The following is a 13,761-nucleotide window of genomic DNA, read 5'->3' on the forward strand; positions in this document are numbered from 1 at the left end:
GATTTTCAACAAAGTAGTGTTAAACACGCCTCTTCCAGACTTTTAGTTTCAGAGACGTTGGGGCCAAACAGTTTCCGGGCCAAGAAGTTGAGAATGCCACAGTGATTCGTATAGCAACACATTGCGTCAACTCCCACCAACAGCAACACGAAGACAAACAACACAATGGCCACTACACCACCTTTACCCAGGCTGGGTTGAGCTAAAAGTGAGGTAGTCAAAAAACAAAAGGGTATAATTATATAGACACCATCATTTAATGATTTACAAAAAAAAAAAAAGTAAAGTGTTCAATTGGCATAAGCCATTCACACCTGCACTCACATGACAAGCCACTTTCATTGAAAATGTGTATTGTTGGTACTGTTTCTTTTTGGCCAAATTTGCCATTTTACATTTATTTTCTTTAATTGTGCCAATGTATTCCCTTAATGAGATAGTATATGTCATATACAGTTGGCCTATGAAATATTTGGACACAAGTTTTGTTATTTTAAAGAAGAATTCATGGGAGCAAATACAGAAGGTCCACCACAAAACCAGATTGGATAGAATTTGCCAAAAAACTACTAAAGAACCTGGCCCAGTACTGGAACAGCATTCTTTGGACAGATGAAACTAAGATCAACCTGTACCAGAATAATTGGAAAAAGTATGGAGAAGGCTTGAAACAGCTCATGATCTGAAGAACACCACATCCTCTGTAAAAGATGGTGGATGCAGTGTGATGGCATGGGTATGCAAGGCTTCCAATGGCACTGGGTAAATAGTGTTTGTTAATTATGTGCTCAGATTCAGTCAAATGCTGCAAAGTCGATTAGGCGGCACTTCACAGTACAAATGGACAATGACCCAAAACATACTGCTAAAGCAACCCAGCATTTGGTGATATTCATGAGTTCATACCTTCAGGCAGTCATTGCCTCTAAAGGATTTTCAACAAAGTAGTGTTATGTTAATTTGTCAGATTATTTTTAAACCCCTGAAATACGGTAACTCTGTTTTAAAATTGTTATTTTAAATCCATTGTGGTGACATGGGTAGCCCAAATCATAAAGAGTGAAATAAATGTGTCCTTGTCCAAATATTTCTGGATCTAACTGTATACTTATTTTAGTACAGATGAATGTTAAATGGTAGATAATATACATGAAACTGGTGAATGATGAGAGGAAAGGTCTTCTTTGAAATTTAACTGCCTGTTGTTTATAGCACAGGTGTGAATGCTTGCTAAGATTCAGTGAATTTTAAGTAAAAAGAAGCCCAGGGCTGTGCCGTGATAAATCTTACCTTGTGGGATTGAGAAATGGATCTTAGATGGTTTGGAGAAGCCATTAGTATTAACAGCACTGATTTCAGCCTCATAGTTTGAATCATATTCAAGATTCTGGAGGTGAATGCTACTGGAATTGGCGTCTGCTTCCTTTTCTCTCCAGGCCTCACTTTCCTTGTTCTGTTGAAATAAAACAGAAATTTACTTGCATGTACTCCAAGTAAAGCAGAACATTATCCTGTATATCAGCACAAAGGGGTTAATTCATACTTCATAAATCTGATGAATATCATTAATTTGAAAAAAAATCAGCAAATCCTACTTTTTAAGCTATTTCAAGTAACTGAGTGATAATATATATTTCACTTCATATATATGTTTCACTTAGTTTCATACTAACCTTTCGGTAGCGAACTATATAATGTGTAACAGCAGAGCCTCCATCCTCCAGCAGTTTGATTGGAATTGAATAGGAGTTTTTCTCTACTTTGCCCTCATCTTCAGACAGTGTAGGAATGTCTGGCTCCCCTACACAGAAAAAAGAAGTCAGGTAAACTACTTGCGTTACATTACGGAAATAAAATACCAAATATTTACACATGTCACTCTATTCAGTTGATGAGTTTTTATAGAGTTTATATAAACTGTACACTGTACAACTCTAACAAATACACAGTGCTTAATAGATAATTTATTTATATAAACTTTATTTAAACTCTGACTCACCCTCTGTTGGTAATGCATCATCAAACGCAGAAAACGATGGCAGAATGAAAGATAATTAGATGAGGAGTGATGTGGAGAAGAAGTCGTGCCAGGGATCAGTTAGAGAAAGAAACAAGAATAAACAATGAGGCATGGGTTTATGAATTAATGTACAAACCGAGATGAAATGTATCATTTAGAATAAATGAAAATACTAACTTTGTAAAAATTGGAAAAAATAATATTCTAAAGGCCGATTGTTATATAAGAGTTGGTACTCACGTTTGGCCAGGGTACGAATCTTCTTTTCAGCTGAAAAGCCTCCAAAAAAATGCTGGTTTTTAGCAGCAATGCGCACAAAGTATTCTGTGTATGTCTCCAGAGATGTGACCTTTAGCACACCTATGAATTAAAAAGAATATTCTATTAAAATAAAAAGCAAAAAGTGTCTTTTTTCAGATTATCTGGCAACTTTTTAACTTTAAACAACATGTAACTAATTTGCAATTAATAGTCATTGCATAAATAATAATTTAAAAAAATTTCATGGTATAAATAGGGCATGACATTTGCCATATTATATGATCCATAATAAATATCAGGTGCTATATACTACGTTATAGATACAATAAGGTAAAAAATATATATATTTTTTTTATTACCAGATGATGGGACTGTAGTCTGTTCCCAGTCATACTGTGAGTCATTTCGCCACTGAATGATGTATTGAGTAATGGGAGAACCCCCATCCTGGATAGATTTCTGCAGGGTGATGTGGAAAGCCGCGGGTCCAGGTGAAACAGTAAATGAAGTTGGCACATCTGGAGAGGCTGAAGGAAGGAGAAGACAGTGAGAAATCATTAGTGTCTTGAATGAAGATAAAAAAATATGATTTTTTAAAAGGAATCTACCAATATACCCATACCTACAGTAAACTCATCTGAATAATTTTAACCATGTTAATTTTTTAAAAACACCATGAACATGGACAACAGAAATTCTTCACAACAAATCAAATATGAAATGTGAAAAGTCAATGGTTTTGCTTGCTCTTACTCATTAGAGTGAGGGTCTGTGTGGTTTTGCCTGCCTCATTGATGGCATTGCAGGAATACACACCACCATCAGAAGGCATCACATTGTCAATCTGAAGTGTCGTTGCCAAAGCTCTCAGACGACCGTTACTGGGCTACATTATAAGCACATACACAGGAAAAGAATGTTATTTCAGAACAAGAAAAAAACAAAAAATACATTGTACTTAACAAAATAAGCATCAAGTCTGACTGGATTCAAACACTTTTGCTAAAAACAGCCCAAACGCAATGGCCAATCAGAAACATTAGACCATCATGTGACATGGCTGTTCAAAGAATTTACAGTCTGGGCTAAAAATAATTCAGCCCCATTCTCACTTCATATTTTTTTATGTATTTTTAATAAAGCATTTGTTGACAGCAAATGAAGTCGTGAAAGCCAGAAAATCTATTTTTTGTATTAAAATTTTATTTAATTGAATATAAATGTATTACAATTTTTATATATTTTTATAATTTTTTACATTTTATTAATGGATACTGGATATATCCCTACTGGATATTTGACACCCTGTACATTGATCAATGAGGCACCATCTGGGTAATCCTGTCAAAATATTATGGATTTTATCAAATAAATGGTGATTACCAAGATATTGTTCCTGTTCAGCCACTGCACGGTGGGTGTAGGATGTCCATTGGCATTACAGTTGACAGACACTGAGTCCCCGAGCTTCACAACCTGAACATTCTTATCCAGTGTCACCGTTGGATGTTCTACAGAAGGCAACCCCCAAAATTTTTGTTAAAATCACCATGCCTGCTTATAGGATGGTACAACAATGCAGTGTGATGATCTTAGAGTTAATGGTGAATTGGGTTACATAGTGATTATAGTTATATACTAGGAAAAGTAGTAAAAAGCATCAGTGAGATATCAGTGTCCTAACAGTGTAGTGCAGAATTCAGTAAGGTGATGGTTATAGGGGAAAAGTAAACTATCCCTTGTACCTGCTGGTTCTGTAATGAATTGCCAATTTAGTCAGTAAAATCTATTTGTATATCTATATCGAAATGTCTATGCAGTATCTTTTCACCTGTGACATCCAGTGTAAATTCTGCGCTGTCTTTTCCAAAGTTATTGATGGCGGTACAAACATATTTTCCAGCATCCCTCCTGGCCAGACCATTAATGATGAGTTTACTCTTGTCAGAGTTGTATGTGTAGCGGGAGGAATCTGATGTGTCAGGCCTAAGAGGAGGATGAAAGGAATAATAACATTAAATTTTTTGGATATAGGAAACAAATGAAAGTCATTTTGAATAAATATGTCAAATTGAATTGTCTTTGTGCCAACAATATGGTTTAACAACAATTTACACCAATTTGGACACATAATAAAATTTTAGTTGTCCAATTGTTACTGTTTATGAAAATAAGTTACTGAATGAAAGCGAATTCTTAATTCTGAAATCGTTATTCAGTTCTGAGAATAGTTCAGGCTGAAAGGCAATAAAGAATGTAATAATCTCCAGTGTAGTAAAATCACAGTTCTTTATATCAAGTACTTCATTTACTTACACTTTCCAAGAGATATTTGGATGAGGTGCTCCTGTAACCAAGCAGGTTAAAGTGGCTTTATTGTTTGGTCCAGCCAAAACCTTTGCACTCTCACCACGAACTATGACAGATGGTGGAACTGAAAAAAAACAAGAAGGGTCATCTTCCAGTTTAAGCCATAATTTAATTAATTTAATTCTATAGTTGTACATATTCTAATGGCCTACCATTTACTACGACAGAGATGTTCAGAGTCTTCGCTACAGGCCGCCTTTTGATTTTTCCCTCGCAGACATACGTTCCGTGATTTTGCCTCTGAATATTTGTAATTTGCAGTGACCCATCTGATAGCACACTGAGATTATTTGTGTCTGCAGACAAGAGAATTAGAATTAGAATTAGAAATGGACGACTACAGCATTGTAACACTAGCATTTCTTGAAATTGGAAATTTCAGGGAGATTGTTGTAAGACAGGTATCCCTTTATCTCACAGAAACCAAAACAGCTGGGATGTGTTTCATGTATCAAGTATCATAAACGTCAACTGTACATGTCATGGGTTTACCATTTAACTAAATAAAATATCAAGAAAATTTCATTTCCTTAAAGTGAATTCATGCAAAAAGACAATACACCTTTTTATATGAAAAAAGATTATAAATATTTTAATATACATTTCAAATACACAACATGCCGAGGTTTATTTAATATGAGACCAAAAAATGTGAAAAAATGTTAATACCTATGTATTTATTTATATTATTAATACCTGAAATTAAGATTAATTTTATAATTCAACAGCAAAAACCAATGAAACACACCAAAATCCTGTTCTGAGAGTCTTACCATTATTTGCTATGGGTAAACCGTTCCAATACCAGTTGATCTCCACTTCAGGCTTCCCGGTGACCTCGCATGGAATATACGCTGTCTCGTTCACCAGGAACTCATAATATGTTTTATTTGAAACAAACTTTGGTGTCTCTAGCAGAAAAAAAAAAACAGAAAAGCAAATATTGGTATTGGCATTGGTAAATACTGGCATTATATCAGGATATGTGATGTGAAATTTATAGGATTTTATCTTTATACAATTGAGTGAACAGAGAGTAAATGCTATGTTCAAATTAAAGTCAGAACTTGGATTTCTTACTATTTGCCACGTTCGAGCTAAAAAGCATAAACAAAAACATGGCCTTCTTTTATTAGCAATGATCCAACCAAGTGGATTTCTCTTCAATACAGTAAACTTTAAAGTCAGTGTTATGGATTTCACAAACTATTACATACGCATGTTGATTGGTCTAAAGCAAATACTAGTATATTAGTACACTCATTGAAATTTTTAAAACTGCTCATTCTAGGAGCTGTTGCTAAACCTGGGGTTGAGACTATCCCAAATTTTGGGTAGAATTATATAGGTGTTATGGTTTGTTTTTTTCAAGATAAGTTTTAGTGTTTTTTTAATGGAGGATAATCGTTTGTTTATGCTAACAAGACACATTCATTACAGGTTAAAAAGGTATAGATTGTGTATTTTTATACTCTGTCATAGGGTATAATTTTTAATGTAAAAGAACCACCAATTCTTCCACTGAAAGTATTTCAGTATGAAATCTTAACAAAAAACTAAGCAGATACTATAAATACACTTTTCAAAAGGTAAGAAAAAGTGGTAAATTCCTCATAAATGGGCTATAAATAAAAAAGAAAAATGACTATTCTAAGCAAAAATAAATGACAGATTTCTACCTTCGATATAAATGCAAAAGGAAATGTATAATATCTTTGTATATCATCTCACAAGTTTAATTCATAAATCATTTTTTTGTTCCAAAAGCCCTAGGTAGTTATTAAATAATGCAATAAAATATGTCTATGTTACATTGTTAGTATATATTAACTGTATGTAATATCAGTGTTACAAAGGATTATAAAATTAAAAAATGTGTTTACCATAGACATATATGTGGATGGATTCCTCCTGTTCATCGCCATCAAAATCGCAAATGCATGTGTACTTTCCAGTGTCTTCATGCTGGACGTTCTTCAAGGTCAGCCGACTCTTTTCTTCATCACTTTCTATATTGTCTTCAATATCTTCTCCATCCTTCTGCCATTTGAACGTTGTAGCTTTATTGGCTGCAGATCAAATGGATTTAATGGAGAGGATTTTATGAACAGAATAATTTAATCCTTTGTCTAATCATCAAAATAGATGGATGGATTCTATGTGGATGTAAACTTCTTATGACAAGATATTACATGTAAGGTTGAAAATTCATATGCTGTAGTCTCAGTGAAATTTTATTACAATGATAAGCCAAATTACTAATATTTGACCCTCACAATTAGAGGATTTGGTGGATAAAAAAGGACCTCCAAGAGATTGATATTCACAACCAGTGTCCTGTCAGAATTCGCACTTAACTAGTAATATTTAAATTTAATATTGTTTGATTAAAGTGATATAATCTATCATGTAAAGAATAAAACACTTCAGATAAATAGGCCCACATTATTGACTCTCGTCCTGTACCCCATGCCTTATCAACTTGTCAATGAATACAATTTTGAGTTATTACAGTTCATGCTTCATTACTTCACTAGCATCACTTTCCTCCATTTAACTGTCATGTTCCTGAGAAATCAGAACATTTTCAATTTGGAACGTTTAAAGTCCCAACTTTAACTTTTACTGCTACAGTACAATTATTAAAGTACATTGGAGACTCATTGCCGAAATATTACATGTTTACAGATAATTATTTATTCTTTTTTATATTGTCTTACATAATTGCGTGTTGTTTGCCATACATGTTGCTGTGGATTAGTGTCATTATTACATAGCAATTCAAAAGTGATTTGAATCAAAGTCAGATCTGCTGTTATAGAAATTCTGACCAATCAGAATTAAGAATTCATATTTCTACAACTGAACAGTTAAGGGTGGTGGTGCAGATAACTGATAAGTGTTGGTGCAGGTATTTGAAATCACAACCTACTAATCAGTAGGCTAAAATCTTAACCACTCAGCTGCCACTTCTGTCACAGATTAGATAAAACAGCCAGATTTAAAACTTATTTTGCAAATGTCTATACACAATAGCTGACTGAGGGACAGTTTTAGAAACACTCAGATTTTAGACACTCAACAAAGCATTGTTAAAAAAACATATTTCTGTTGATAGTTTGCACTTCAAAGACTATTAACTTTCTCCCTTATTTAGCCAGATGATCTTCTTCAGATGCACTTTTTTAGATGGTCCAATTCACATTTTAGCTCTTTATTAGATCATCTAAAGACTAAGAATTATCCATAGGTCATTACATTTTCTAAAAGATAATCATTTGACATGCTTATAATTGATATGCTGGTTCATGACTGCTTGTGGAGTGTCTAAAGCAGTCTAATAAAATAAAAGGTTACGCAAGAGTTAATCTCAACATGTCATTGCTAACAGAAAACCTAGAGCAAATGCACACTTACTTTTGCAGAACAACAGCTGTTCGCTTCCCACCTCAATATCTTTGTTCGTGGCATGGAGTTCCACTTTGGGTGCTTCTGTTGTGGCATCTGATAAAAACGGGAAATGTTATCAGTAATCATTTGGGAGGTCGTGATATGGTTTTGATTGAAGTTTACAAAGGGAAAGAAGACTGCATGGTCAGAAAGTGCACATGAGGTAATATACAGTATTACAACTAAAATTAGCAGTAAGATGTTATTGCATGGTATAAGAAGTCAGTGGCTTTTTGTAGTCACGGATTTCCTTTCCTGTGGCTGCTTGTAGTAAAAGACTTCCTTTATTTCACAATTTCTTCCTGTACAGTGAAACTCAATAAGCCATGTCAAAGATGTCAATTCTTCTATTATATGGTAATTTAGGAAAATGGTACAGTTTTTTTATAATTAATAATAATAATCATCATCATAATAATCATAATAATCATAATAATAATGTTTGCATTTTTTTAAGAAAAATCCAAAGAACATGCAATTATTAAATAAACATAAAAATTATATTTGCATGACAAATTAAAAAAAAAAAAGATATATGTTATATAGAACTACATTTCAAAAATTCCTTAAGAAATGTAAAAAGCTGCTCTTACCTGTCACTGTGGAAAACACGTAGAAAAAGAGTGTTATTATGACCGTGGACGTGGCCATGGTTCTGGAGAGCTGGTGAACTTGTTTCCAAAAAATTCATAAACCTCCTCCATGTGCAACTGTTTTTATACACTGCGACGAGGCTCATGACGGAAACACACCGGAAAATCGTTATCTCTGAAAAATCTTTCGCCGGCATTTGCACGTCCTGGATGCTTTTACTGCAATTCTCTGCCGACAAGGAGGAGGATGAGGGAGGGAAAGAAGGCGCCCTACCCTGACAGGCGCCGGAGCTGCTGCGTCTTTCGTCCTGAGTGCGCCGGATGGCACGAGGACAGCACTCTCCTGAGACCTCTCCTCATGGAGGAATGCGTACATCATGGTACATTTTATTAAGGAGAAGTGCACGTAGATCATTACACCCAAAAAAAAAAAAAAAAAGATAAAAAATCTTAAATATTTTCAATGTTTTACCAAGTTGTAAAAATGTAAATTTCCTGATTTACATGTACGAATTTCCAGATTATTTATTTGGTTTATCATCATCCAAAATAGAAAAAAATTCCATCTGAATATATTCAAGACTGGAATATATTCAAGGCAGGCCATGCATTTTGTACCTAGATCCCCTACCTGTATCCATCCCTTTTTATATCACACTTATGACAATAATATTATATCAATATTATACAGAAACGCAGCATAACAGAGCGCTGCATCACAAACAAGTATCTAATGCAGCGAGAATGAAAGGCATTACTACAATAAGAAACTCAATAAACACATTTCAACAAGTCTCCTTTCACTGCAGCCACTGCGGCCCTCATACATCTGTAGCAGAACCATCAGCAATAATCTTAAAAAAATTCCAAGCATTTTTGTGCATTTTTTTCCAGCAATTACTGGTTGCTTTTGGGATTTGAAATTAAGACAAATTGTCTGTTTTTTGTGTAATGGCTACAGAAAAGATCATACAAAAGTATAAATAGGTCATGAAAAAGATTTACTCTCTTGATCCCCTTTTGGCTGACCGGTCAAAAGATTCTCACGTAAGTATATCTGTGTTTAAGTTAATTTCTTCTCCTCTGTCAACCACTGTGGAATGAAATAACAGCTATTGAATCAACACAAATATATTTGAACTTGTGCAGATTGCTACAGATCCGGTTTGTAAGCTCTGACTAGTGCCCTCAATTACCGTCCAATTAAAAGACATACAAATGCTGATGTTACTGTGTGCCTGCCTCAATGCTGTCAACTCGAAATCTGATTTGGTAAAGCAGCAGCCATCAAGCAGCATGAAAAAAGCATTTTTGAAGGCTTTAACATCAGATACCTTTGACCCTAGCAACATGTGATGAACACAAATTACTATGGCCACATTCTGAAATGTAAAACAAAGATTTCTCAGAAAAGTAGAGCATATCATATTAGCAAACTGGGAATAAATATATAATGGGATGTTCAACAAGCTCATACACGTGTTATGGTCAGTTGTCTAAATACATATCAAATACAGCAGTTTTTTTGTTTTCAAGCATCTATACATAGAGGTCCGTTTGCACTAGGTAGAAAAGAAACTAATATTGTAAATGGTTTATTATTGAATAATTCTGACTATATTCTCATTACATATCACCAACATTTAAGTGAGCAGAAGTCAAACAAATTCAAAGATAATAAAAAAAAAATTAAATGCATTATGTTTTTTCTTTTCAAACATTTTTTTTTTGCTAAGAACTTATCCAAGGAACACTGGGTGGGAGGTGGGAATATATATCATGGACAAGATGCTGGTCTATCTCAGGGCATCATTTACACACATCCATGTACAGTACTACCTCAGAGATTTAATACATCCAATCAATCTATCAGAATGTTTATGTGAGGAAACCAATGTTATTTATTAATATATTACAGTGAAATGTTTGACATGGTTCATGGTTTTTGTTTGTTTTTTGCTGTCACCCAAATGAGGATGGGTTCCCCTTTTGAGTCTGGTTCCTCTCAAGGTTTCTTTCTCATTACATCTAAGGGAGTTTTTCCTTGCCACAGTCACCATGGCTGCTCATCAGGGATAAATACACATCGTTCACCTTTACTGTTGATTTCTGTAAAGCTGCTTTAAAACAATGTCTGTTGTTAAAAGCGCTATACAAATAAACTTGACTTGACTTGACTGTTTAGGTTCAGTAAGCATAACTGATTGCTATTCACAATGGTAGATTTCTACACTACTTAATTCTTGCAATGGTTATTACTAGCCCCTAGCTCCAGGGTCCCTAGTTCAAGCCTTAACTCAGTTTTCTTTGTTTTTCTTGGTTTCTTCTCACCTCCTAAAAAAAACACATGGGTCAGTATGCAGTGTAAGCAATTTTTTTAGAAGGCCTATTTCATAGATTGTAAGTTCAAGTCAGCATTACTCCCTAAATTCCACCATGAATCCACTTTCAAAAAATGGTGTTTGAATTAAAACAGCGCAAAATGTTCTATTTAAACGAGTCTTTTATATAAAAGTGATTCAAGTATTATGTAAGTGCTGTGGGTTTAATCCAGCTCTTGTGTTTCTCTATGTGTGATCTTTTGCACGTTCTCCCAATGTCTATAAAGGCTTCCTCCTCTAAATCTCTCTCTTTTACTTTCCAAAAAAAAAAAGCCAAGTGGATTGTCAATGCTAAAGTGATCCCATGGGTGTGATAGTGTGCACTGCGAGAAACCAGCATTCAATTAAAGATGAATAAATAAATAGATGAACTCAGCATGAAACCGGCTTGCATGATAAATATAGCGCGATGCTGTTGTAAGCCAACAGAGATTGAAGCATCAGGGTGCCAAGGACCTGTCATTTTTTTATCATATCAATAGCTCCTTGTTCCTTCTAGTGAAAAATCCTTTGTTTACTACATGACTTGCAAAAAAAACTTTTATCGACTGTACTGTTACGTAAAAGGATGTCTATAACAGGAGGAGGCTCCAGTAAGGCCATCATGGACGTGTGTACTAGTCTACTGTATAAATGAATATTCTCCTGTGTACACGTGCACATGCATATGTAGTCACGTACTCTAGTAAATAGCAGGATAGGATTTTAGTAAACAGCCCATGGGATATTTTTGGAATTTCTAATTGTTTCACTCACCTTCTCTGGCTGAGAACAATAACCGATGAGTTGCGTGTCAAACACAATGTGTCATTGTGTTGTGCCCATCCTCATGGGAGCCAAGTAAGCATTTGTGTGTTGATCTGGAACACTTTCATAAAGTGTCAGCATTTCAATTGATCGGCTATATTTGGCTTTAATTTAAAACTTGGAGTTTTTTTTCTCATGATTACACTCAGTTTTCAGTTTATATTCATTAGAAATGTATTTGTTCTCGTTTCACTAGAAGCACAACACATATTAGTACTGTATACGACCTAATAAACTAGACTGTATTTATTTATTTCCATAAAATGCTTAGCACTTATAAAACAAAAGTTTTAAAGGTTTTAATCTATGCGAATGCAGCGGTAATAAACATTTCCTTTTAAATGCACAGTATTTTATAGTTGAAACAAATAAATACATGAAAGCAAGACACTGTAAAATCCTGTGTGAAATAGCAATCAGCAAGAAAAAAAAAAAAAACAATCATGCACACTTCAAATCTTTTTTTGCTAAAACAAATGAGACAAGATGCATGTTTTTAGAGCACATTTTAAGAGTTTATCAGTGTAGCACATCGTGACATGACATATGTTTTAAAATATAAATTATTTATAAATAGAATATAAATTAATTGGCCTCATGAAACCATAACACATTCTTTCGTAGCCCTTTCGTGTTCAATACCTTTTCACAATAAGATATATACATATATGCTTTGTAAGTCTATCAGGACCAAGTCATGAAAACCATACAGAAACTGTGCTCAATCTATTCAATCTATTGAAGATTAATCAGAATCAAGTCACCGATGGCAGATATAGGTCTATTTAAATCATTTATATAGATATAAATTATAAAAACATTATCGAAAATATAATTAATTCGTTTTTATCGATTTGTTGGTTGGTATATCACATTAAAGATGTGATAAATCCTGTGAGAAAAAAAATTCCAAAATGATTTTTAGTTTCATCCCTCGCAAAAATTTGCCATTTTAAAACAGATATGTATAATTTTTATAATCACTGTCTAATAAAAAAAGCATGAATATAAACTCACCAGCCACTATATTAGGAACCTATCAACATCTGCTTATTCATGCAATCATGTGGCAGCAGTGCAATGTACAGTATATAATCACACAGATACAGGTCAAGAGCTTCATTTAATGTTTACATCATACACCATAATGAGAAATTATTCCTTGAAGTGAAAAATCCTTTGTTTACTACATGACTTGCAAAAACTTTTATCGACTGTACTGTTACGTAAAAGGATGTCTATAACAGGAGGAGGCTCCAGTAAGGCCATCATGGACGTGTGTACTAGTCTACTGTATAAATGAATATTCTCCTGTGTACACGTGCACATGCATATGTAGTCACGTACTCTAGTAAATAGCAGGATAGGATTTTAGTAAACAGCCCATGGGATATTTTTGGAATTTCTAATTGTTTCACTCACCTTCTCTGGCTGAGAACAATAACCGATGAGTTGCGTGTCAAACACAATGTGTCATTGTGTTGTGCCCATCCTCATGGGAGCCAAGTAAGCATTTGTGTGCTGATCTGGAACACTTTCATAAAGTGTCAGCATTTCAATTGATCGGCTATATTTGGCTTTAATTTAAAACTTGGAGTTTTTCTTTTCTCATGATTACACTCAGTTTTCAGTTTATATTCATTAGAAATGTATTTGTTCTCGTTTCACTAGAAGCACAACACATATTAGTACTGTATACGACCTAATAAACTAGACTGTATTTATTTATTTCCATAAAATGCTTAGCACTTATAAAACAAAAGTTTTAAAGGTTTTAATCTATGCGAATGCAGCGGTAATAAACATTTCCCCCCTTTTTAAATGCACAGTATTTTATAGTTGAAACAAATAAATACATGAAAGCAAGACACTGTAAAAT

General features: G+C 34.1%; 1 protein-coding gene across 1 annotated transcript; it reads right to left on the bottom strand.

Moving 5' to 3' along the window:
- Positions 1–5: 5 nt before the first annotated feature.
- ncam3 (neural cell adhesion molecule 3) lies at positions 6–8,846 on the bottom strand. The gene is made up of 15 exons (XM_046877364.1): positions 8,695–8,846; positions 8,069–8,155; positions 6,535–6,720; positions 5,425–5,562; positions 4,804–4,947; positions 4,598–4,715; positions 4,113–4,267; positions 3,665–3,792; positions 3,035–3,167; positions 2,641–2,808; positions 2,261–2,380; positions 2,000–2,002; positions 1,674–1,801; positions 1,291–1,453; positions 6–202 (listed from the first exon to the last, which is right to left on the bottom strand). The coding sequence occupies exons 1-15, from the start codon at positions 8,750–8,752 to the stop codon at positions 6–8; spliced, it is 1,926 nt and encodes a 641-aa protein (XP_046733320.1). The 5' UTR covers positions 8,753–8,846.
- Positions 8,847–13,761: the final 4,915 nt, after the last annotated feature.

Source organism: Silurus meridionalis, chromosome 21 (genome assembly GCF_014805685.1).
Source record: "Silurus meridionalis isolate SWU-2019-XX chromosome 21, ASM1480568v1, whole genome shotgun sequence".
Taxonomy (NCBI): domain Eukaryota; kingdom Metazoa; phylum Chordata; class Actinopteri; order Siluriformes; family Siluridae; genus Silurus; species Silurus meridionalis.